Source organism: Lissotriton vulgaris, chromosome 5, assembly GCF_964263255.1.
Source record: "Lissotriton vulgaris chromosome 5, aLisVul1.2, whole genome shotgun sequence".
In the NCBI taxonomy this organism is placed as follows: Eukaryota; Metazoa; Chordata; class Amphibia; order Caudata; family Salamandridae; genus Lissotriton; species Lissotriton vulgaris.
Window position 1 is genome coordinate 1,043,635,969 of NC_141693.1, and position 24,453 is coordinate 1,043,660,421.

The 24,453-nt window shown below is 42.3% G+C and overlaps 1 protein-coding gene across 2 annotated transcripts in view; it reads right to left on the bottom strand.

Moving 5' to 3' along the window:
• The window catches only part of SFXN3 (sideroflexin 3), a 183,354-nt gene that overhangs the window by 88,714 nt on the left and 70,187 nt on the right, over positions 1 to 24,453 (bottom strand). For both annotated transcript variants that reach the window (XM_086922673.1, XM_086922675.1), the window contains exon 4: positions 6,905 to 7,075. In XM_086922673.1, coding sequence (XP_086778799.1) covers positions 6,905 to 7,075 — 171 coding nt within the window. The remainder of the gene's footprint in view (positions 1 to 6,904; positions 7,076 to 24,453) is intronic.

The window sequence follows — 24,453 nt, forward strand, 5'->3', positions numbered from 1 at the left end:
GATTTTTGAAATATTGTTCCTGACCCGATCGGATTTAGACTTCCATGCAAGCATTTTTCCAGCACCTTCACTATACTCGAAATGGGCTAATTTACTTGCTTCCCATCTCTGCTGTAGTCTAAGATTCAGTACTGATCCCAGATTGGCCTTCAAAGTCGCCATTTCTTTCCTATAATTGTTTATAACGGATTCATCTAGCCCGGAATTACTATCAATTACACCTTGGAGATTTATTATCCTTTCCTCTATAGACAGGATTTGTTCTTTATATTGCTTCCTTTTGTGAGATACTTTCGTTGTTATAAGACCCCTTAAAGATGCTTTGAACGAGTCCCAGACAATTCTTGTTGCTGCTGAATCATTATTAATTGAAAAGAAAAAGTGTGCTTCTCTTTTCAGATATAATATGTCTTCAGATGAAGAAAGAAGAGAACGATCAAAGGACCATCTGGAGGGCAATCTCTCCATTACATAGGTTAGGTCCATTAGTACAGCAGAGTGGTCTGAAAGATGAAGAGGTAAATATTCAATGGATTTCACCTGTTCAACCAGCCGTTGGCTAATCAAGATAAAGTCGATCCTTGATTGGTGTTTATATTTATAGTTTCGGAAAGACACTCCTTGCTGATCCCCAGACCTTTCCCTCCATATGTCTACATAACCGTAGGTTCTCATTGCAGATTGCAGCACTGACCTGGACTTGGACAAAGGTAAGGATCGACTATTAGGGGATTTGTCCAAAGCTGGATTTAGGATGATATTAAAATCACCTGCTATAATAGTTGGCTCAGGAAAGGAGAGTAAATGTGAAAACATAGTCTCCATTACCGTAGGATCATCCTGATTCGGCCCGTAGTATCCTAGAATTGTGGTTTGAGATCCTGCTATTACTACGGAGGCTATGGCCCATCTTCCTCCTGTGTCGACCTGCTGGGATATAAGCCTAGCTTTAGCTACTTTTTTAAAGATTATAGATACCCCTCTAATATTACTTGTCTGAGTAGTGGAAACCACAAATTCTATCCACTTATTTCTTTTAAATAAATCAATCGACTCAGGATTTGTTAAATGAGTCTCTTGCAGAACAATGACCTGCGCATCCAGATCTCGTATATATTGCATAATTTTGTTTGCCCTTGGTTTGGTGCGCAGGCCATTAACGTTCCATGAGAAATATTTTATGTTAATCATCTTCAACATAGATATTTAACAAAAAGGACAAAAGAGAGAGATAAAAAGATAAGGCTAGACCAACCCATACTTGTCTAAAGCTTGTTACATAAAGTGGTAATTTCGGATTTTTACTATCAAGACTATTATATCTTGGCTTTTTGAGGACATTTTTACTTTTTTTCCACCCCCCACCACCTACCCTAACTATGTGCCATCCCCCCTCCCCCCTCCCATTCCCTGGAAAACCCTTGCGATATCTAACCGGTGCAATGTCCGGTTGATAGCGCCCCTCCATGAACTCCCGGATAGAGACCCCACCCATTTAGTTGCAAAACATATAAGTTAATTAGACCTAACTAATAGTGACTCTGAAATAATTATATTGATTGATAACTCGAGGGGAGAAAGTGTTTTTTTTTGTTCTTTTTTTCCCTTCTGCTTCTTCACTTTTTTCCCCTATTTATTTATTTATATACATATATATATATATATATACACATATATATATACACATATACATATATATATACATATATATATACATATTTTTTTTTTTCTTTTTTCTCCCCTTTCCCTTTTTTTTAAAAAAATAACATTTTATGCAAAGAACTCAGAGAAATCGAGAGATGGCCGTGAATCATTAACACATTGACTGAGTCCTAAGATTTCTTATTGCTTCCCATCTGCATTAGTAATTCATCCGCTGCCTGTACTGTTCTAATGTTAGTCATTTTATTATTATACATTATTTTCATACCAGCAGGGAATGTTAATTGAGCTGAGGCACCCGCTGCTCTGAACGCTTCCAGGCGCCTCCCAAACTCCCATTGCTTCTCCAGGGTAATTCTTGAGAGATCAGACCTTATTAGGAAAGTAACCCCCTTTGCAACCAGCGATTTTTGCTTTAGAGCAAGATTAAGAATTCGTTCTTTCAGAACATATGTGTGAAAATTTACAAGAATTTTACGGGGTTTGGATCTCTGGGGATTTTGTCTAAAGGGATCCCTGTGGATTCTTTGAATGTCCAGTGCTATTTCTTCCATAGAGAGGTCTAAATTCAGGGACTCTTTTAACAAGCCTGTTATATATTGTTTTAAGTCTGAGCCCTCTGAACCTTCGGGCACATTCAAGATTCGTAGGTTCCCCCTCCTCGCGTTGTTTTCCAAGGTCTCCATCCTATCACTGAGCGCTTGCTCCTCTCTGGAGAGCTTCTGAATGTCTACTTTAGCCTGGTCCAAGTACATTGAGAGTGTTCCTGTAGTCTCCTCCAGTACTCCCGTTCTTATAGTAAGTCCCTCAATTTTATTTTCTAGGGATTCGCAGTAGCTTCTTATTTCTGCTTGATGCGCAGCTAAGTTTGCTGAAGACTCTGCAAAGCCCTTCCTTATTTCTAACGTGAGGGCTGAAAACATACCTAGTATAGCAGCTGGCGTTATGTCACCATTGTCTGCAAACTTGGTTTGATCAGTGAGGGAGTCTAGAGAATAGTTCATTTGATTGGGAAGATCTCCCCCAATTGCTCCGGCTCCGGCTTCATTAAAGCTGCCGAGAGGTACCTCAATATCAGACAAATCTTCTGAGTCTTGTAATATGGGGCCTGATATCACCTCCACCCGGGCTAACGAAGATTGTGAGCCTGATCCTCCTTCGTTATCTCCGTCTCTTACTCCATCTTGTAGGCATAAACCTCTAGCTTCATGTTCTATACCCCCTTCTTCTGTTCTTTGATCCATAACCTTTATTGCGTCTATAAGGTCAGAATCCTGTGCCAGAGACATCTTATCCATTTGGGGAGAGGTTACCACTTCAGAGCCAGCTGACATAGCGTGATCCCCTGGTAGATGTAGTATTTGGGGAATGACTTTGAAGTAGGATCGTAGGGAAGGGGTAATCTTAGCTTTTTTCTCAGATCTGTTGTTTTCCTGCGTCTTAGATTTTGTCTTATTTTTGGACTTCAAACCATATTTGGTGCCTCTTCCTTTAACCTCTGTGTTTAGGTAAGAGGAGGACTTTTTATTTTCAACTGCGGGGGTATAGTCACCCAACCCACTAGATACAGCTGATATCTCAACCTTATCATCTAACAAAGCAATTTTCTTCTTCCGCCCTCTTTTGTTGGTAACTTTAGTCTTACTGAGAGGGGCCTGTATTTTTGGGATAGTATCGGAAGTGACTGATACTTTTATTGGCACCCCTTGTCCTGCCAAGGTTGTAATATAGGGGTCAGAAGAAATTAAACTCCCCTTGTCTGCCCCCTCTACAGCTTCCAGGTCCGGAGATACTGCAGGTACAGGAATATGAAATGGCTGTACTTGCAGCTGTTTAGATGCAAGTTCTGGGGGTTTATGCAGGATTTTATCCGAAGTCACTGCGTGGTGTGGCTGCCCCAGACTTCTAAGCAGCCTCCCTCTCCTCAGCTTCAGCGCTGCTGACTGTATACGGAGTAGTGGAAGTTGTAATTGCTCAGGATGTTTAAATACACCAGTTAATTCAAATAACTGTGGCTGCAGAAACCTCCCAGAAAGATCCCAGTACTGTATGAGGGGCCACTGTTCCCCAAAAAAAAGGCTTACCGCTTTAGAGACTTCCTTGAGATTAATACCCAGATTACTTATCTCACGCTGTAAATGCTTCCAAAGCTCTTGCTCCTGCCGCTGTAAAATTGCTGGTGTTTCCAAAGCAATACTGCTTTCAGGACAGAGTTCAATGCTGCCAAACAGCCGACGGCAGCCCGCGCTCACCCCGCCCTCAGCTTCAGCTCTAGTAGTCATTTTACCTCTCATTCATGTTGCCTGCGCAAATATATAATCTTATTAGTAGCAGAGTGACACTTGGTTACAGCAATCAACAACTGAATAGAGACTATTTAACCTTTACAGAGGGTGTGCCATTCATTGTATGGCAAAATATGTGGCACCTATTTAATTATTTTGTTTCCAATTGGACTAGAACCAATGTTTTTCATTGAAATCCACAAAATATGTAGCAAATGGTGAACTGTCCTTTGAGCTCTAAAGGGTAGTTACGCTTCATGCTTATGGCCAGGGAGGCTCCTTGCCGATCTTGGATACTCTAAACATAGGCACATGGTAATAGTAAAATAAAAATGGGTCTACCGATGGGAGGGATCATTACTGAGACCTGACCATGTCGATTGACACACATATTGTCTCAAAAATATTGTGACATCAAAAATATCACAGGGCAATAAATTGCAGGCAAGAATGCCATTTATTAAGGGGCTTTGTATTGTGTTTTAAATATAATTGTATATAATATTTTTTATTATCTTGTTGTGTTTTATTAGTTTTTATGTTATAAGTTATTTTAATGTTAAGTGTGTGTATTTATTTTTAGCATAGTTTATCTTATTTTAGATCTGGCAATGCTTCTAACGGTTTTTCTGTATTTTATTTGAATTTATATATTCATGGGTTGTTGATTTGTAAGGTAATTCAGTGGGAAGCTTAAAATTAGATAATGTTTTTAGTTTTTAAGATTGATTTTTTATGATTTAATTTTAAAGATATTTTAATTTGTTTTAATCATATAAGTTCATATTTTTTAGCAATATAATTTGTATTAAATTGAGTTTTGTAATGTTAATAATTTTATATGCATTGTTACTTTTTTAATAAGTAGTGTTTTGATTATTCTTAATTAAAAATATTTCTTTTTAATTCATTTTTATTTCGCAATTTTTTATTTTTTTAAATTTTTTTTACACTTCTGTATTTTATGATCGCATGTTATAAAACGTTTTTCTAATTATTTTATTATATGTATAGTTTTTAAATGTTCTTTTTTTAAGTTAATATAGTTTTTAAAGTTAATATAATGCTTAGTATTTAAATTTAAATACACACGTTTTGTGATAATTGTTTGGTCTTCTATATTTTTATAACCAAACCTTTGCACTCTACATACAACCTTTAAAAAGTATTTAAATTCGATATTTGTGTCCTCAATATTTTTTGGGTGATATTTCGTATTACTACTTTTTTTATGACTGTATTTCATAATGCAACCCCCGCAAGAAATGGCAGGAGTAGCAAAATATATATATAAATAAAAAAGAAATGAACACAGTAGAGACAAATGCACATCTTTGTTATCCAGCCCACCAAAGGGTTGAAAATAAGGGAAAGCCCGATGTACAGTTTGAGGCCACATGTAAAGTAAAGAAGACAAAGTAGAGCAGAGGACTCAGCAACTGACTTCTCCCCGCTTGAGAGTCAGACTATATGAGTTGTATTAATGCCCAGTACCCCATATAGCGAGGTGTGAGTAGGACAGGAACTAACCCCAAAGCTCTGTTCAGTATGTGCTTAAAAACAGTGGTCCACACTCTCTTCTTCTTCTCCCTTATTCCGTCTCTTTCTCAGCTCCCAACTGTGAATCGATGTTTTACCGAAATGATACATAAATGAAAATTGTTGCTATTGTGACACAAATTTAGTTTTTAAAAAGCACAGCCTTCACAGGGTTCTAGCTTTTCGCTTTTCACCGTTCTGATTTTTGGAATATAATTTGCCAATAAATAAAATTTACGTTTCCGGCAATAAGTATGGATCTGGACTGACAGACATTGAAAGAATGCATCAAATCAAGTTGATTCATCGGAAATCACTGTCTGTCTTGTCTATGGACTGGCCTTCTATATTTGAGTAAATATTTTATATGAGAAAAGTCACATTAAGTGTCACGCAACATCCTGGAGACTTTTCAGCCACAGTGTACGCACAAAGCAAATCACACCTCTGGCCAAAATAGCTGTTGTGGCTGTGAGCTACCCAGATCCCTGTAGAAGGCCACTAATCGGGAGAAAGTAAGTAGACAGGAGTACCAAGTAAAAGCTAGTGGCAGATCCGGATGCTGCCACACAAGTCCTTTTTCATCAAACTGCGGCTTGGAGCGCTAAACAAGATATAAAAGCGGCAGAAAAAATGACATTTTGCAGAGGAAAAGGATAGTGACGGTAACAGACGTTTAGAGAACAAATGCATAAACAAGTCCTCTAGCTGGTCCTGCAGCACAAAATAATTATCAATTGTAAAACAATTATAAGACAAAAAGACATTTCGTTAAGTATGCCACATCTTGGTTTTGGAATAAATAGAGCTAGGTGGTCAGCAGTTGAGGATCCCAATAGTAAAACCTCAAATACAGGTAGCTTCATGTGTGTAGTTATGAAGAAGTGAGACATTTTACAAAGGAAGTTTAATTGTAAAAACTATCGTGCTGGAATTTGAAGCATAACGTTGGAAAGTCTAGCGTTGGTCTGCAGAAATCTTGGAAACTTCCACACCTAGAAAGCCTTAGACTCAAAGCAAAAACTTCACAGATGTTAAAACTGAAGAGGTCTGTAAGATGGAGAAGTGGTGTGAGATGCTTAAAAAGAGCACCTACAGCGATTGATTTGCTATTATGTCAATAGGGCCACAAATCAGTACTGCGGATCATCTATATTTTAAAACAAAATCACAATTATCTGCTATATCAGTAGGGAGCACTTAACATAAGTTATGGATAGGGAATACCATCAGTACAATCAGTAAATCGGATTGAACTTATCAAAAGTAATCTAGGGTAATTAAGCAATTTGGACCCCTAGATCAAACATCCATATTCTTTTGCAAATCCCTGAGAAGCACAGAATGCAGCCAGGTGTTTTCAGAATATTCAAGTGGTGTCAGTGGTATGGCAGGGGTTCAGAGTGGTGTGGACCTGCCTGTAGAAGGTCAGCATGCAGCCTGTGATGGTCATGTTCATAGGCACCTGGGCAGACATGCGCCCCACAAGGATCATCTTCTCCCCGGTGTCTGGGTGGAAGGCTGAATCGTAGATATATTTTGCACGCCAGAGCTGGTCCTCAGTCAAACCTGACGTCGGAATCCCCATTCTGAAATTAGAAGAAAGTGCTATTAGTTCTGCTCAAATGTATTACTTCTCTTTGTAGGACTGTGAAGCTGCTATGAACAGAGTTGCAGGTTCAGGTGGAGTCAAAACAGCAACACAAGGTGGTGCTTTGAGCTATTGGAACTCGTTGATTTGCCACCTGGTACAAAAGTATTACCGGTTTGAAACCATTTCTTACGAAAATATTAATTTATTTCAGGATTGCCCAACATCGGTCCATGAGGGCCAAAACCATGCCAGACTTTCCCAATATATATGTGAGATATCTTGAAAACGTAGTTACCTCCTCTTGACATTTCCTTTGTAGCCTTTCTGAACACCTCTGCTTCTTCTTCCCAGCACTCCCTACTCTTCTGGTCCTGGCAACCAAAACCGGTCCTTGCAAAACAATTAAAGTCAGCGCTTGTTGTAACCTCACTTGCCGTGACTTCCCCGTTGCCCACCCCTCTCCCCTTCCCCACTTGGCACAGTCCGCTCTGCCTCCGGGAGCTCGAGTTAGAATGTTGGTTGTGAGAGCTTGCCGCCAAGCTGGGAGCACCTGTTTACTTATGACTAATACATTTATGCTAAGAACCCTCTTTGAGTAGTGATTCTTTACTACAGCGCTACACTGCAAAAGCCGCAACTGGAATGGGGCTACCAGGGCATGGTTCAGCAGTAGCAGATGATCCTGATCTGTAACCAAGCCCCTGGCCTGCAGCCCACCAGGTAAATATCACAATGCCAAAATGGCTAGTCCAGCCTTGCCTCCGGGACGCAGTGTTGGCTTGTCTTTCTGCCTTTGAATCCTGGAAGGCCTCCCATGGTCTGAAACTAACCTAAATAAAACAAAAGGTATGTTTTCCAGCTAATTCTTCTACTCCACTTTACGGGTTTGCAATGAGAGTGGGTGCAAAATGAACAAACATGTTTGTAGTTGTTGTTTTTACTGTAAATTGGGCTACATGATTAATGCTTAATTAATATTCAGGACTATATGTAATGCCTCCGAATCATGCTTTGCTAGTTGTTATATATAAAATCTAATAAAGTAATAAAAAAATATAATTTACTCTTCTTCCCCATGTTTTCTCTTCATCCTGCCAAGTCACCTTTCTCCTCTACTGCCATGAACCCTGGTGTCCTATCGAGTCAGCTCTAACCTCGATCTTGCTCCCAAATCTCCTTAATGTCAAAGACCTACCGCTATCCTCTATATATCATCTGTAAAATCAAATAATTTCCTTCCTTCCATGCCTTGGAAGTTCTTCTGCAAACTACGGCCTACCACCACTTAAGTGCTGTTCTTCTTTGTACGTTGGTCTTTTGAACACTTTAATGACTCATATGAAAATATTTCAAATGACCAAACCTTTATACCTTATGTCCTAGTTCTCATATCACTCCACATTGCCATCAATTACGTTGGTTACCAGTTTCTGGCCAATGTGGTTTTCGTTTTTTATACATCACCTATAAATGTCTCCATTTTTTGCCCATCATATCTATGTTTTTTCATTTCTTTATTAAATTCTTCCTTATATGTACCCTGTACCCTCTTGCGTACTGCGCCACGTTCCCCTGTGCTCCATTTGATTTTTGTTCCTTCTCCTTACCAGCATACAAGTGTTAAATGCTTCCTGTAAATTCAGTTCTTTCACTTATGACCTGTAACTGTGGGAGGAAGGAGAAAAGAATACCCTAAGTCATCCTACAATGAAGAATGATTCTCAGCTGTAATTAATTAATTACATTTTTTGTATCAATTTTAATTTCTTAGTGAAGCGCTTGGACATAAAAACGCTGTAAGTAGTTAAATAAATGAATACACACAACGGCTCGAAAATAGAAATATCTGCAAATTCAATAATACTCCTGAAACTCTGGCATGGATTTGGCTGTAGCAGATCTACGATGGGCAACTCTGATTTACATAGTCGCATGGGCAAAAAGTTCTGTAATGCTACATAATTGAAACATTTACATTGAGACTACCATCAGCTGCACAAAGTAGTAGACGAAAACGTTTATTGGCATATTTTGGAAATAAAAGGAAATATTTACAAGTTGATCTTCCAAGGCACTCAGACTTCATAAAGTTGTGGATGCAATACAAACTGCAAGAGAATGAATTAAATCTCAGCATTCGGGGCATCAACAGGAAGTTCTGCCTCTCAGTACAGTTAACCAAACCACATGCAAGTAGTTTTTCATAGAGTTATAACCAAAGCTGCGGCAGAAAAAACAAGTCTGGCAACCCGAATAATTTTTTGATTGTAAGTATATGGCAAAATACGTTTTTTTTTGTTGTTTTTTTAAAGCAAAGTATATGACACCGACGGTTGGAGACTTAGGGGGTCATTAGTATGGCGGGCGGATCGCCATTTTCCACCGCTCGCCTACCATTTCCCCTGCCATATTACGATGGCAGAGGGGACACGGCAGATGGAAAGACCGTCTGCCGGTTTTCCGGAGGTCAGATATGCGACCAGGCAGAAAAGGGCTACAATATGGTAGCAATGTCAGCAAGACACAGCCAGAACAAGAGCAAACCTCTCCTAGGTACCACATTAATATATAGCTAGTATGTCCTTCATTGAATATATATCAACATTGTCCCACAGCAAAAATTATTTAGAAAACTTTATTCTTTTTTATTTTTTGACATATTTTTATTTATTTTATTTTGACAGTTTTGTATAGCACGAACAAGACCCTTGCGGGTATCAGAGCGCTTTACAAGGCACATAAAGGTGATTTGACAAATACGTAGGCATACGATGACTTAAGCAAATACATTCCTGGTAAAAGTTATCGACTAGCACGTATCAGTCGGTATTTATAACAAAGATCAGGTGACTGTAGCTAAGAGGATCGCTTTCACTTCTTTTACGAAGAAAGCAGCGGATGGATTCAGTCTTGTTTCTGTGGGTAAGGTGTTCCAAATCCTTGGGGCCATTCCTGAGAAGGTACGGTTGTAAGTTTTTTTCTTGCAGAAGCATTGTGGTTTAAGTAGAAGATTATCCCACACTGTGGATGGAGACGTGTGCACCTAGTGGACCCCCCAAATGGGTGTTCCCCTACCGAAGTTATTTCCGGTGTTTGGTTATGTTGGGGACATGGCTTCGGCAAAGTTGGGATGCTGAAGTGGGAGGGGGGAGGAGGGGGGGGGGGGTTGGGAACTGTTCCTTTTGCATCACTAGGCCTGAGAAGCATTGCAAGCTCCGTAACACTGACATTATTGCAGCTCACTAACTGTTATGTAAATGTCTGTATGCTGCATCACAAGGTGGAGCAGAATAGCTCAACTACCATAATATGCCACTACGCTGATGACCACTGATATGTCTCGGTCCACTTGCCTAAATTTTATCACCTGGAATGTGAGGGGTCTGAACAACCCTAAGAAGATTTGTCATATATTTGCTTATTTCAACCGGTTGAGGGTGGATGTGGCGTTCTTACAAGAAACGCACATTGCAGCTAACACTGTAACCACTATAGGGGCCAGATGGGCTGAATCAGCGCACCACTCGCAATACTCCTCCTATTCACGCGGAGTCAGCATTCTCATACGCAAAGGGGTACACTTTAAGGTCACGAATGTCCTAAAGGACACAGAAGGTAGAAGCGTAATAGTGGTAGGCACTGTCCGCAACCACCACATGGCATTGATTAACACATACGGTCCGAACACAGATGACCCTGAGTTCTTCAACAAGATATGGCACACCATCGCTGATTTACAGGTCACAAACCTTTTGTGGGGTGGAGATTTCAACATTGCTCTGAGGGACGGGACTGACCGATCGCCAAACACTACCGAACCACACAAACAGGCACGGGCAACACTGCAAGACGCCATGGCGGATCTATATCTTAGCGACCTGTGGAGAGTCCGTCACCCTGCTAACACTGAAGCCACACATGTTGCTGCAGCGTACAACAGTTGGTCAAGAATTGACTACTGGCTGGGAACAAACAACATATCGTTATGGACTGCTTCCCTGAAGCACCTACCACGCACACTTTCGGACCACAATCCTGTTTTGCTGTCACTAGAACTGCCATATTATGTCCCACCACCGTTTACATGGAAGTTTAACGCCAGAGCACTACTAGACACAGTATACACAGACACCATTCATAGAGCGATTGTAGAATACTTTGACCATAACCTTCCCACCACGGATGATCCAGGGTTACTATGGGAAGCATTCAAAGTAACGATCATGCATAAGCACCACGGCGGGCATACTTAAAGACATTAGACAACAAATACATAGTCGAGAGAACAGATTACGCACATTAGAGCACACTTATGAACACACCCGTGACTCCACCATACTAGGGGAAATTCAATTGGTCTTAACAGAATACAAGCAATACGCCGCGGACGAACTGAAATACATTTCGAGACGCAAAGTGGCCCGAACATATGGAGAGGCGGGTATACCGGGCAGAGCTCTGGCACAGAAAATCTGCACTGGACATGTACCGCAGCATATTGATACGATCAAAGACTCCGAGGGCACCCCCACACACGACATACGGCATATTTTAGATGAATTTATGACCACATACGGCACCCTGTACGAGTCACAAATGACTATGTCCACAACGGCCATGCTAAAATACATGGAAGACATTGAGGTAGCATGGCAAGCTGGCGCTCATAGGGAATATTTGTCCCGGCCGGTAACAGTGGAGGAAGTCACTGCTGTCATTAACAGTCTCCCTAATGGTAAGGCGCCTGGCCCTGACGGGTTCACAGGTGAATTTTATAAAACATTTGCGGACCTACTTGCCCCACACCTTGTGCGACTATACGGTGCAGCACATGAGGCGCAAACACTTCCCCCGTCGCTAAGAGAAGCAATGCTGATCACCATATCAAAACCAGGTAAAGAACATGGGGCCAGATGTAGGTAGGCATTTACCGGTCGGTAACGGCCGAATTCGGCCGTTACCGACCGGTAAATGCAATTTGAGATGTAGGGCCCTGTATTTTACAGAATCGGTAAATTTACCGATCGGTAAATTTACCGATTCTGTAAAATACCGAATCGGTATTTTTTCCGATTCGGTAAAATTGATATGTAGGTGGGACTCTTCTGAGTCCCACAAGCATTACAGAATCGGTATTTTACCATCAAAAACTATTTGATGGTAAAATACCGATTCTGGTGTGCATGCACATGTGTGCATGCACACCTGTGCCATATGACAGGCAGACCTGCCCTTAGGGCAGGTATGCCTGCCACATGGCACCCAATCCTGTTTAGGGGGTGCCAGGGGGTGTCAAAGTGACACCACCTGCACCCTTGTGAAATTCGGTATTTACCGATTCGGTAAATACCGAATCGGTAAAGCCTATTGATTTCTATGGGCTTTGAAGCCCATAGGAATCAATAGGCTTTACCGATTCGGTATTTACCGAATCGGTAAATACCGAATTTTACCGATTCGGTAAAAGGGAACATCTGGATTCCCTACATACCAACCCCTCACATTTACCGAATCTTAATTACCGAATCGGTAAAATTCGGTAATTTTCGGTAATTAAGATTCGGTAAATGTTACTTACCTACATCTGGCCCATGATCGCTGCGACTCTTACAGACCACTATCGCTTATAAATGTTGACACTAAAATCATTGCGAGTCTCCTTGCAGCTCGGCTTAAACCCCTGATGCCCCTATTGGTGAGGCCAGACTAATCGGGATTCATCCCAGAACGGTCCACAACACACAATACACGCACACTGTTTGCACTGGCACACTATCTGACACCAGAGACCAAGGCGGTGGCGGTGCTTCTAGACACTGCCAAAGCCTTCGACACGATTGAATGGCCCTTCTTACATGCAGTGCTAATACGTATGGGCTTCCCTGTCCTATTCATGCAGTGGATCTCAATGCTGTACTCTAACTTAACGGCCCGCATAAAAGTGAATAACTACGTTTCTGACCCCATCCAGATTTGTCGAGGTACTAGACAGGGGTGCCCCCTATCTCTCATGTTATTTGCCTTAATCTTAGAACCTCTGGCGTGTAAAATTAGACAACATCACCACCATTCGGCCCTTCAATTCCCGGCACGCCCTCTCCATATCTCTCTCTATGCAGATGATATGGTGTTATATGTGAGAGATCCGGAAAAACACCTCAACTCCTAGTTGCGGGAATATATAAAATTTGGCCAATACTCAGGACTGCATATTAATTGGACTAAGTCCATTATAATAGCTTTGACGGACAGTACGCTCCCATTTGCACTGAACTATCCGCTAGAGTGGCAGGAGGAACCCACACGCTACCTGGGGGTCTGGTTCCATAGGAATCCTGAGCTTGTCATTCGCACAAACTATGGTAGAGTCATCACTGCCCTGGAAGCCAAAGTAGCTCGCTGGAACAAACTCCCCCTCTCACTAGCAGACAGAACTGCCGTAGTCAAAATGGTACTACTACCGAAGCTACTATATTTGTTCAACAACATACCAATTAAACCACCAGCTGAAGTGTTCCGAAATATAAACAAACTAGTCCTTAATCTCCTGTGGGCAGGCAAGCAAGCTCGATTAAGCTTATAGACGATGACCTTACCGTACGCCCAGGGGGGATTCAAAGTGCCTGACTTTCTACTATACTATTTGTGTGCACAAGCACAATTTGCGCACTACTGGTATCACGAAATACCCTTCATGTCCCACATTGCAGTTGAGACAGGAGACGCCTTCCCGATACCCCTAAAGGCTGTACTGCCACACAAAAGGCCTAGGCTACATGAACGGGATATAAACACAATCGACACAACTAACGAGGCCTGGCAGCTGATGGGTAAGAAGGCAGGTAAATTGCCCTTATATGCGCCGGCACTACCTCTACCACACCACCCGGCACTCTCGGTTACCCAGGAACAAGTGGGGATGGATCTACTCCAACAGGCGGGTATAGATACAATTGGAGATCTATATGTTAATGGGACATATGTGCAACTAGCGGAGCTTACCTACATTAGTAACCCCACACTATTATTTACCTTCACGTATTATAGACTGCAGCAAGCAATGAAACTACACTATCAAACATACCCTGCAGAGCCCCCGCAACTAACATCCCTGCAGTTCATGTTGACTGCGCCCACTGCAGAAAACATAGTGTCCAAACTATACTCCAGATTACAAGACGACATTGCAGGTAGCACTGAGACCATGAGACTCAAGTGGAACACTGCCATACCAGACCCCTTAACGGAAGAGGAGTGGTTAACCACGTGCATGCTGACTACCATGTTGACCCTGAATGGAAATTTGAGAATCATACATTATAAATACTTGCATCAAATGTACTATACACCACATAGGCTATTTAAGTATGGTTTGACTGCAGATTCCAGATGTAAGCGATGCAGGCAGGAAGGGGCTGATTTCATACACCTGGCGTGGCAGTGTTTGAAAATTGCGGGCTATTGGATGCAGGTTACTAGTACACTAAGTGATATGCTGGAGACGCAAATTGACTGCACAATAAAGGTGTGTCTGCTGGGCCTGGTACCGCATATTAGGGCGAGAAAGCGGAAATTTTGTGTTATTGCCCTCCTGATGGCCAAACGTAGAGTCTCGAAGCACTGGAACAGTAAGCGCTGCCCAAAGATGCGGAGTTGGCTCGAGGACCTGGTCTACAGTCAGGATACACTGACGACATATGAAGAAGAACTTCCACTCAGGTCCCGCCCAAAAGATTATTGGTCATACTTACGCACTTACCTTAACACACACTCACTGGAGCGAGATGCACAAAGTACGGACGATTTATAGATTGTAATGCGACTAGACTAAAGTTGTAATGATGCGGTTGTTGGGAGGGAGAATGCTGTGGTATAGTGATGTAATTCTTCCTAGTTTGTTTTATTTCTTTTCCTCTTTTGTTTAGGCCACTTTAGCCTCCTTTCTTTGCTATTGCTGAGAAATATATGCCATTGAAAATTGAAAATTTTTTTTTCACTATTCAAAAAATTGTGAGACACTAACAGCGTTGTACAGCATACGTCCCGTATATATGCAAACTTTGTAGCACACCTGCAACCCGGTTGATGGCTATCCCATTGCATCACCTTGTGACACGACGTTTGAAATACGTGTATATTGCGGCCGGCCTCCGAGGTTGTAGGCATCACGCTGTGTTAATTTGCATCTTTCTGCAATAAAGGTCTTACAACCAAAAAAAAAAAAGTAGAAGATTATCAGAACTCCTAGTTGTTCTGCTACTCCCCGATAGTACTAGCTTCTCCGCAAGGTATCATGGTGTTTTTTGGTGCAGTGCCTTGTGATTCATACAGGTGATTTCCAAATGTATTCTGGCCTCAAAAGGTAACCAGTTGAGGGCACGAAGGTCGGGGGAAATGTGGCAGTTCCTTCTAGAGCCAGTGATGAGTCTGGCAGAAGTATTGATTGAGGCTCTTAGCGGAGCGGTTGTTGATCTGGGCAGGCCGCAGAGAGCGACACTCCCATAATCCACTCTGGGGACTACTAGATCTTGGACTGCCTGTTTAAAGTCATTTGCGGGTATGAATGGCTTTAGTCTTCTCAGGGTGTTCATCTGGAAATGGGCTCCTTTAGTTGCAGCGCTTATGTGTTTCTGTATGTTTAGATTATTGTCAATAGTTATTCCTAGAGATTTTGCAGAGTCAATAATGCGAGGTTGGACATCAAGTGCAGTTAGGTGCTGCATCCATTCTCGGATCGTGTCTGTTTGTTTGGGGGTAGCAATGAGGAGGAATTCTGTTTTTTGAGTGTTAAGTTTTAGATGGTTATTTCTTAATTGCCTGCGTACAACCAATTTATTTAGACAATAATATGTTTCTTATTTCCTTTTGTAAAGGTTTCCAGTTCTTAACTATAATTTCATGTATTTTTTGGTTGCTCCCAGGGGTGACGTTTACGTCCTGTATAACGTCTTGTGAACTAATATTGATGAGTGCTTCCAATCACTTGGTTGCAACCCCCTTTGGGGCACTCCTTTCTATGATCAATAAAGTTTAAATAAATTTCAAACAAAATGTTCTTTGTCTCTTATTTATGAATGTTATTCATTCATTAATGTTCTTCAGTTTGGTTTTGTATGATCATATTTGACATTTGTTCTTCATTTTCATCTGTACTACATGTTACATTTTCACATCATAGTATAATTTTAGTATTGTTCTCCGTTCTCCAATGCATTTGGAGCTATGTTAGCTCTTCATCAGGGAGTACAGTCCATGAAAATAATATTGAAAAATGCATTGTAATACCAGGAACTTCTTTAACAATTTAGGTACATTGGTTTGTTGTGATTTCATGCATCATTGTGTGTTTTATAAGTGCGTTTTGGTTATGTGAAATGCGAAGACATGCAATTTACTAATGAAAGGGACTATACTCACGTTCATGTAGTACAGATGAAAATGAAGAACACATGTCAAATATGATCATACAAAACCAAACTGAAGAACATTAATGAATGAATAAAATTCATGAATAAGAGATAAAGAACATTTTATTTGATATTTAGTGAAACTTTATTGATCATATAAAGGAGTGCCCCAAAGTGGGTTGCAACCAAGTGATTGGAAGCACTCATCAATATTAGATGGTTATTTGTCAGCCAGATCTGTGTTTTATGGAGGGTTGAGTTAAGGGACTTGATGTCTTCAAGAGAGTTGACCTTAATGTAGAGCTGAGTGTTGCAGGCGTACATGTGGTATTGGATGTTTGAGGAGATGAGAAGCTCAGTGAGTGGTTCCATAAACAGATTGAAGAGTGTAGGGGAGAGGGAAAATCCCTGGGGTACTCCCAAGGAGACTGGGATGGGGTTAGATAAAGATTGCTTGATCTTGAATCTTTGCGTTCTGTCTTGGAGGAAGGTAGTGAACCAGTTTAACACTGTTCCAGATAAACCCATTCTATGTTTTAAGAGATCTAGCAGGTTGCTGTGTTTGACTGTATCGAAGGCTGAGGATATGTCAAGTAGGATTAGCAAACAGGCTCCATTTTGATCCAGTATTTGTAGAGCGTCATCCATAACGTGGGTCATGGCTGATTCTGTACTATGCCCAGATCGAAAGCCTGATTGGAATTGATCTAGCAGATTGAAGTGGTCAATATGGTTGCTAAGCTGTATGTGGACACATTTTTCGAGCAGTTTTGCCAGGGTCGAAATGTTGGATATGGGGCGATAGTTGTTCAAGTCTGATGGGTCAGCTGAAATTTTCTTTAGGATGGGGGTTACCTGACCTGCTCTGAGGATGTCGGGTATAGTTCCCTGCACGAAAGAAGTGTTTATTCCTGGTCCATAAGGGCACTAGCTGTGGCATGATGATCTTTAAGTGGGTAGCAGGAAGAGGGTCTGTGAAATGGTTAGAGGGATTCAGAGCCATGAGCGTATTCAAGATAGCTTCTTCGCTGTAGAGGTTGAAGGTGGTCCAGGATGCGTTGTTCTTGAGTTCGAGCTTTGAAGAACAGACCGGCGGGATCACTGGTGTAGTCGACGTGGTAATAGTGTGTGTGTGGGTATGAGATAGTTGGTCGTTCCGCAGGTCTGTCTTTAAATTCTCAGTCTTAGTAGTGAAAAAGGTGGCCAACTCCTCACAGTTAGGGAGTGTTTCTGGACTAACTTGGGGGAAGTGGGAGACCCCCTTAGATTGAGTTTTGATTATATCAAACGTTTTTGGGGGCGATTCTTGGCTTGGTGTAATTGTTTACATATGAAGTTAGCTTTTGAGCGTCTAATCTTTCTGTAATATGAGTTTCTGGTGCTCCTTAGAAGTTTGAGGTGGGCAGCGGATGGAGCGGCTCTCCATTGTCTTTCAATTGCTCTCAGAGATCTTCTGTCTTCATTTAGTGTACCATCGTATCAAGGATTTGAGTCTTTTGTGGTGACTCTTTTCAATTGTAGGGGAGCTATGTTGTCGAGTACCATGTTCATAGAATTGAAGTAGTGATCAGTCAAGTCCTGTACATTATCTAATCGATCCAGCGGTGTTGTGAAGATGTGGCTGGCGGTTGCGAGTGTGGAAGGATTTAGGTTCTCTAGGTTTTTCCTCCAGATTTTTGTTCTGTTAGGTTGGATAGAGAGTAATTTCACTACTTCATTGATATGGAAAGTGATTATGTGATGGTCGGACCAGTCGCAAGGTAGAATCGATTCAAGCTGAATAGAGTCTGCTTTGGAGATCACTAGATCTAGTGTTGATCCCTTATCAAGGGTGGGGCTATCACAGATTTGAGACAGGTTGAGATCGGACAGGAAAGCTTTGAGGCTATTGACCTCTGGGTCATTTAAATCATTCCATTGGAGGTTGAAGTCCCCAAGGAAGATCTGGATAATCTGTTGACCAATATTTGTAGCTAAAATCTCCATGATGTGCTCGATGAAGGTAGGGTTGTTGCGTGGAGGATGGTAGAAAGAATGGAGTGAGCATATTGGTTTATTACTGCTCGAGATGTCAAGGCATAGGTATTCACATGAAGAGAATACCGGGGAGCTAGAGCGGTTCACAGAGAGGTTTTTCCTATGAATGCAGGCAATGCCACCCCCTAGCTTATCACGTCGATCGAGCCTTGTGATGTAATAGTTTGGGGGAACTAAAATGTCTAAGATGGGTGAGGATGAGTCGTTTAACCAGGTTTCCAACAGGATGATAAGGTCAGGTTCATTGGTTATAATGAGGTCAGCTATCTTGACGGCATGACGCGATGCCGATCTACAATTTACTAGGATACATTTAAGCTGGGCCTTGTTCAAGGTGGTGTTCTGGTCCTGGGAGATGGGTATTCTGTTGAGATTATTTTTGTCAATACCCCTGGGGGCGTGTCTTGCACTTCTAGATGTATTGGGTTGGATTAGGGATCATGTCTGTGTGTCGTCTGTGTGTGCTGGTATAGAGGGAAGGGAAGGGAGTTCGTAGGAATGAAGTAGGGAAGTGAGCTCACTTGTAGATAGGGCTTGCTTTGTCCTAGTCGGGCGGGATGAGGCATTGGGGTAGGGAACTGTATTCAATTTGGGGAGTTGAGGAGGCAGGCTAGAGCATTGCCGCTGCGTTGGATTCGTTAGTGAAATGGGTTGATGCCGGATTAGGTCATGAAGCGTTTGGATGTCCTCTTTTATTTGTTGAAGGGATAGAAGTATCTCATCGAGTCTAGGGTCAGGTGTTGGAGTTATCATGTTGGTAGCCTGCACTGTGTTAAGATGAGGAGGCGATATTGTTAGAGTATTGACCCGGGGCAAGATGTGTGCTGGTTCGACGCATGTTGGTTTTACAGTGTGGGAGTCCATGGGGAGGGCTGGGTGGAGAGTGGAAGTGAAGGGGTGTTGTTGTGTAATCTAGTGGGATCTAATTTTTTGTGTAATATATTTGTAGAGTGGCGAGGACTACGGCAAGGGGAGGTGAGGAGGTGATGTGAGGGGTTGTTGGTATGAGCTATGGGAGGGGGATGTTGGGATTAGTGGTGTGGAGAAAGGGAGAAGATAGTCCTGCGGGCGGATCTGGAGTAAGTGTGTTGGCGGAAGATTGGGGCGGTGCCCTTGATGGGGTGGGTGAAGGTGTGTTTGCGGTGATGGGTAGGGGTGGTGGTGGACGCGGGGTTGTGAGGGAGATCTGGGGGCAAGGTGATGCGAGTGATAGGCGAGGTGAAGGTACGGTTGCTGCGATGGGTAGGGGTAGTGGGGAATACGGGGTTGTGAGTTAGATCTGGGGGCAAGGTGATGCGAGTGGAAGGCGAGGTGGATGTGGTAGAGCTTGTGGATGGGTTGGGGAAGGGGAATGGGGCATCAGGTGAGGAATCTGACAGAGGGTACGGAGAATGGCTTGAGGGGGGAGTGGAGTAGGATCTAGCAACCTTTGCTTTGATGCAAGGGAAGATGTTGTCCAGTAGATTCAAGTTATGGTCTGCTGCCTGCATGAGGATAATCCCATTATGATAAATGGTGACTGTAGCCGTTGCGTTATAGAATGAGGAGGGGGTGATAGTTAGTGTGAGATCGCATGCGTTTTTTTTGATTGATGCAATTGAGAATAGGGCGAGAAAGGCTTTCTGCCATTGTGCCCTCCTTTTGGTGTAGAAGATGATGTTATTAGTTATGTGTCCTGTGTTATTTGAAAAATAGGGGTCGGAGATTGGGGTTTCTGGGTGCGATTTTAGTAGACGATGTTTGAAGCTTTTGGCCGCCTTTTTTGTGAGGCTGGGGGGTATTTGATGGAATAGGTGTGAGGGCCCATAGGCTCCATCCTATGGTATGAGAGTTATGGAACAGATAGGAGACTGGGGATCAATATTTGGGGCGTATGAGAGGTTGAGAGCCACCCTGTTTATTCCAGGTGATGCGTCCATGTGGTAGGGCCTCAGTGGACCTTTTAGTGAGGGTCGGATTACCTTGTCTTACTATGTCCCAGTTTGAGGTAGTGTCCAGGGCTCCTTAATCTTGCTATATCCTAGTGTATGTAGTGTCTCAGAATCCTTTTCCATTAGCAATTGCTGTTATTTATCGTGAATGGTATACCTGATCTGTGGGTTAGAGTGTTGGATGTTGAGAGTAGTAGATACGCTCTGTGGGGGTTGCATAGGAATTGATCGTTCCAAGATGGCTGCTTCTTTAGCCGTGGATTAGTCCTATTATTCTTTCCATGCCACAAGCACTCAGTGTTTAGTCCTCTGACAGTTTCTATGAGCATCAGCCTGCTTCAGCAATCCTGCATGGTCATTTCTTGATGTTTGCAACCTCCTAACATTCATCCAAACTACCATACACAACTAAACCACAGTGGAGCAAATAAGCCGAAACATCACAGTAAAAAAATACATACATTTACACACACAACATAGCAACAAAAAAAGGCGCCGACGCGCGTTTCGGAAAAGGAACCGTGTCCACAGTTCCTTCGTCAGGGCGCAGTAAGTATAGTTCTTGGTTGACGTAACCTTCCTTAAATATTGCGAAATCAATCAACAAAATATGGTGACAAGAGGGGGCTCAATCTTGAAATTCAATCAAACAAAATAATATCATCATGTGTTCCGCCTGCGGATGTCCCGCTAGTCGAGTATTCGCTTAATTCGTTCAGCGTATTTTTTTTACTGTGATGTTTCGTCTTATTTGCTCCACTATGGTTTAGTTGTGCATGGTATTTTGGATGAATGTTAGGAGGTTTGGTGTGATCAGATGAATGAATGATACTTTAGTTGCTGATTTTTGGAGGGTTACTGTATGTATCTAATCTGTAAATTTGGAAAACTGTATATATAGAATGAGAATGTTGATGACACTACTTTGTTACGATTGTATCTTTTATGTCAGAAAATAAAAAAGAATAATGTTTTCTAAATAATTTTTGCTGTGGGACAATGTTGATATATATTCAATGAAGGATATACTACCTATATAATAATGTGGTACCTAGGAGGGGTTTGTTCTTGTTCTACCGTGTTCCCTGCTTTCTCTCCTGGTATTCTTTGAATTCAGGGACCCTCTTTTGTTTTTGTGCAAGACACCGCCATCCATATTAGGATGCCCAGCGGTGCAGGGCTTTTCATGTCAGCGACTACGCCATGGAAAGTCAGGCGGAGTTTACTTTTGAGGGTCCGTTTTGTGACCCCAGGGGTTGGGGGAGGTGGGGGTGCACTTGGGGGGGTACCATCCCCCCCTCCATTTGCATGCACAAGGTGGCAGGCACCGCATGGTGCCTGCCACGTTGTGCATGCAAATGCACCACATGCATATTGTGCATAGTGGCGGGTGCTGCTGACAGCAACGCCTGCCACAATGCATTATATGGAGGATGCGACCGCCAGGGTTGTGGTCGCATCCTAATTTGCACGGCGAGACAGCAGTTCCCCTGGCGGGCGGTCCTGTATTCTGTTATGGTGGCGGGCAGACTTTGTCCACCGCCATCGTAATTATCCTCCATATGTGTGCAATGAAACGTTAACATTTGAAAAAATATTCACTATTGTATATACTATAATAGCAGAACAGTAAAAGTGCTTCCAAGATGGCAGATATGTTTGGATTAGGTATAAAAACTATTTTAAGCTATAATGCATATCAAAGGAAAATTAAAATAAAAAATGATCTCAAAGAAAACGGTTTAAATTACTGTACCATGAACACATAGTTTAAACACACAAGGAAGACTACAGACAAAAATGATAAAGAGCAGAAAGATAAAAGTATTGCCAAAGTAAAGTATTGTCCCACCAGCCCTAGCACTGAGGTGAACTTCTTTTTAGGCAGAGGCGATCAGGAAAACATGTAGAAAGCCAATAGTTGAAGCAGCACATCAATCAGTCAAACAATAATTTATAAAGTGCAACAGCTACTCATAGGAGTGTCCTGGTGCTAAATAAATTATACCTATTCACCCCAACTGCCAAGTAAAGCCCTAAAAAGGCTCGATCAAATAGCCAAGTTTTCACAGGTTCCCTAAAGAGATATTCCCCCCTGGTCTTGCGGCAATGGAGCGAGAGGTGGTTCCATGCTTGAGCAGCAAGATAGGAGAATGATGCCCCTCCCCACTTTTTTCGCCTGATCCTTGGCACCGATATTAAGTTGTCTTCAAACAGAGGGCTCTAGACAGTGTGACGTAATTACAGCATGGATACTGCCCTCTGTGTTTGGAAAGAGAGCAGTCTCAAAAACATTTTTAATGATCTTAATAAGGCAAAGCATGATCAGACAACATTAGAGATCTGAGAGCACATGGAGAGGTTAGAATCAAACTTAACCCCTAGATTCTGCGCCAAAGTGGTGTTAAGGGGGCGAGGGGGAGGAGGGGATAGAGGAGATGGGTGTGGGGGTGTTGGCCCATTTCGGCCAGCATTCTGGGTCCCAACTCCGCGCAGGAGATCTAAACAGCAGGATTTCAGCTTTTCCAGTGCTACACTGAAGCTTGCTGGGCCCCATCTACTTAAAATTAGCTGCCACCGTTCTTAGAGGTTTCGCAAGACAGTAGGGTATCCTTGTCCATTGAAAGAAGGGTCTGAGTGAGTTTCATCTGTGTAAGATAATATATGGAACACAAATGATTCTACTAATGAGGCCAGGGGAACCATATAGATATTAAAAAGAGTAAGGCCCAAAACACAGCCCTAAGGCATTCCGCATTCAAGTGTTTTAGGTTCCAAGGAATATAGGGCCAGACAAACTGCTTGACAAGATTCTCCAGAAATGAGCAGAACCACACCAAAGCAAAGCCACCCACACTAATGTCCTCTAGACTTTGTGACAGGAGGGTGTGGGAAAAAGTATCGAATGCTGTAGATAAATCCAACAGAACCAGAGTGATCTGTTTACCCTGATCCAATGGCACTTTATTTTAATGTGCCACTTCAAACAGTGCACTCACCATGCTGTGTCGTGGTCTACACCCAGATTGCAAAGGGTGAAGCTGTTTATGCTGTTTTGAAAGGATAGCTAAGCATTATTTAGCTTTTAAAGCATCTTAGCAGGGAGTAACGAAATTGGCCTAAAATTGGCCAATCATATTCTGTCAGCCAATGGCTTTTTTAACGAAGGAATCACGCTAGCTACTTTCCAACACTTTGGATCTCTAGCTAATTCAATCGAAAGATGGAATGAATAATTAAAAATGGGGTTAATGGATTGAACTACAGTAGCCAGCATCTGGGGAGGACAGGGATCCTCTGGTGAGCCAGACTTGCACGTCAGAAAGACTTGTTCGGACTCTTGTAGATTCAGAGACAATTTGCACAGCTTTTCCTGCACGATTCCTGGAGATGTGATCTTGATGTCATGTGGGTCCTTGTTTAGTTTTAGACTGGTCACAATTTTGACAATCTTCTCCTTGAACAAATTTGAGAGATCCTTACTCAGTGCAGCCAATGCTGTAATAGGCTGTGAGAGGGAGGTAGGATGGAAAAAGACTTCCCAAGGACTATTACCTGTGGAAAGCATTTTTTCATTCTGTGATAATGCTTCATTGCCACCCTATAGATCTCCTTATCCCTTTGGTGAATAATCCAATCCCCACTGCCTTTCCAGATGTTTACAGAGTGTCCTTATTGCTGTCAGTTCTGAAGAAAACCAAGAGACAGGGAGACATCTCGGTATCCACTACATGCTGTGGGGGCAACCTTGTTTACCACCTCTAGAAGCCACGTATTCGAGGCTAAAGTATCATCCTCTATGTATCTACTTAATATGGGCTTCGAACTCTGTTGTATTCTGTACATGAAGACTGGTAGCCATGTTGTAAGTTTCTAAGTCTTCTTTATTAAGTCCAAGTCAAGTGGGATCAATCAAGGATCAGTCATGTACCAGCTCCTTCACCAGCCCCACCCGGAGCAGCCTGCCTAGGTGCTCAGCCCATCTTCAACGACTTACA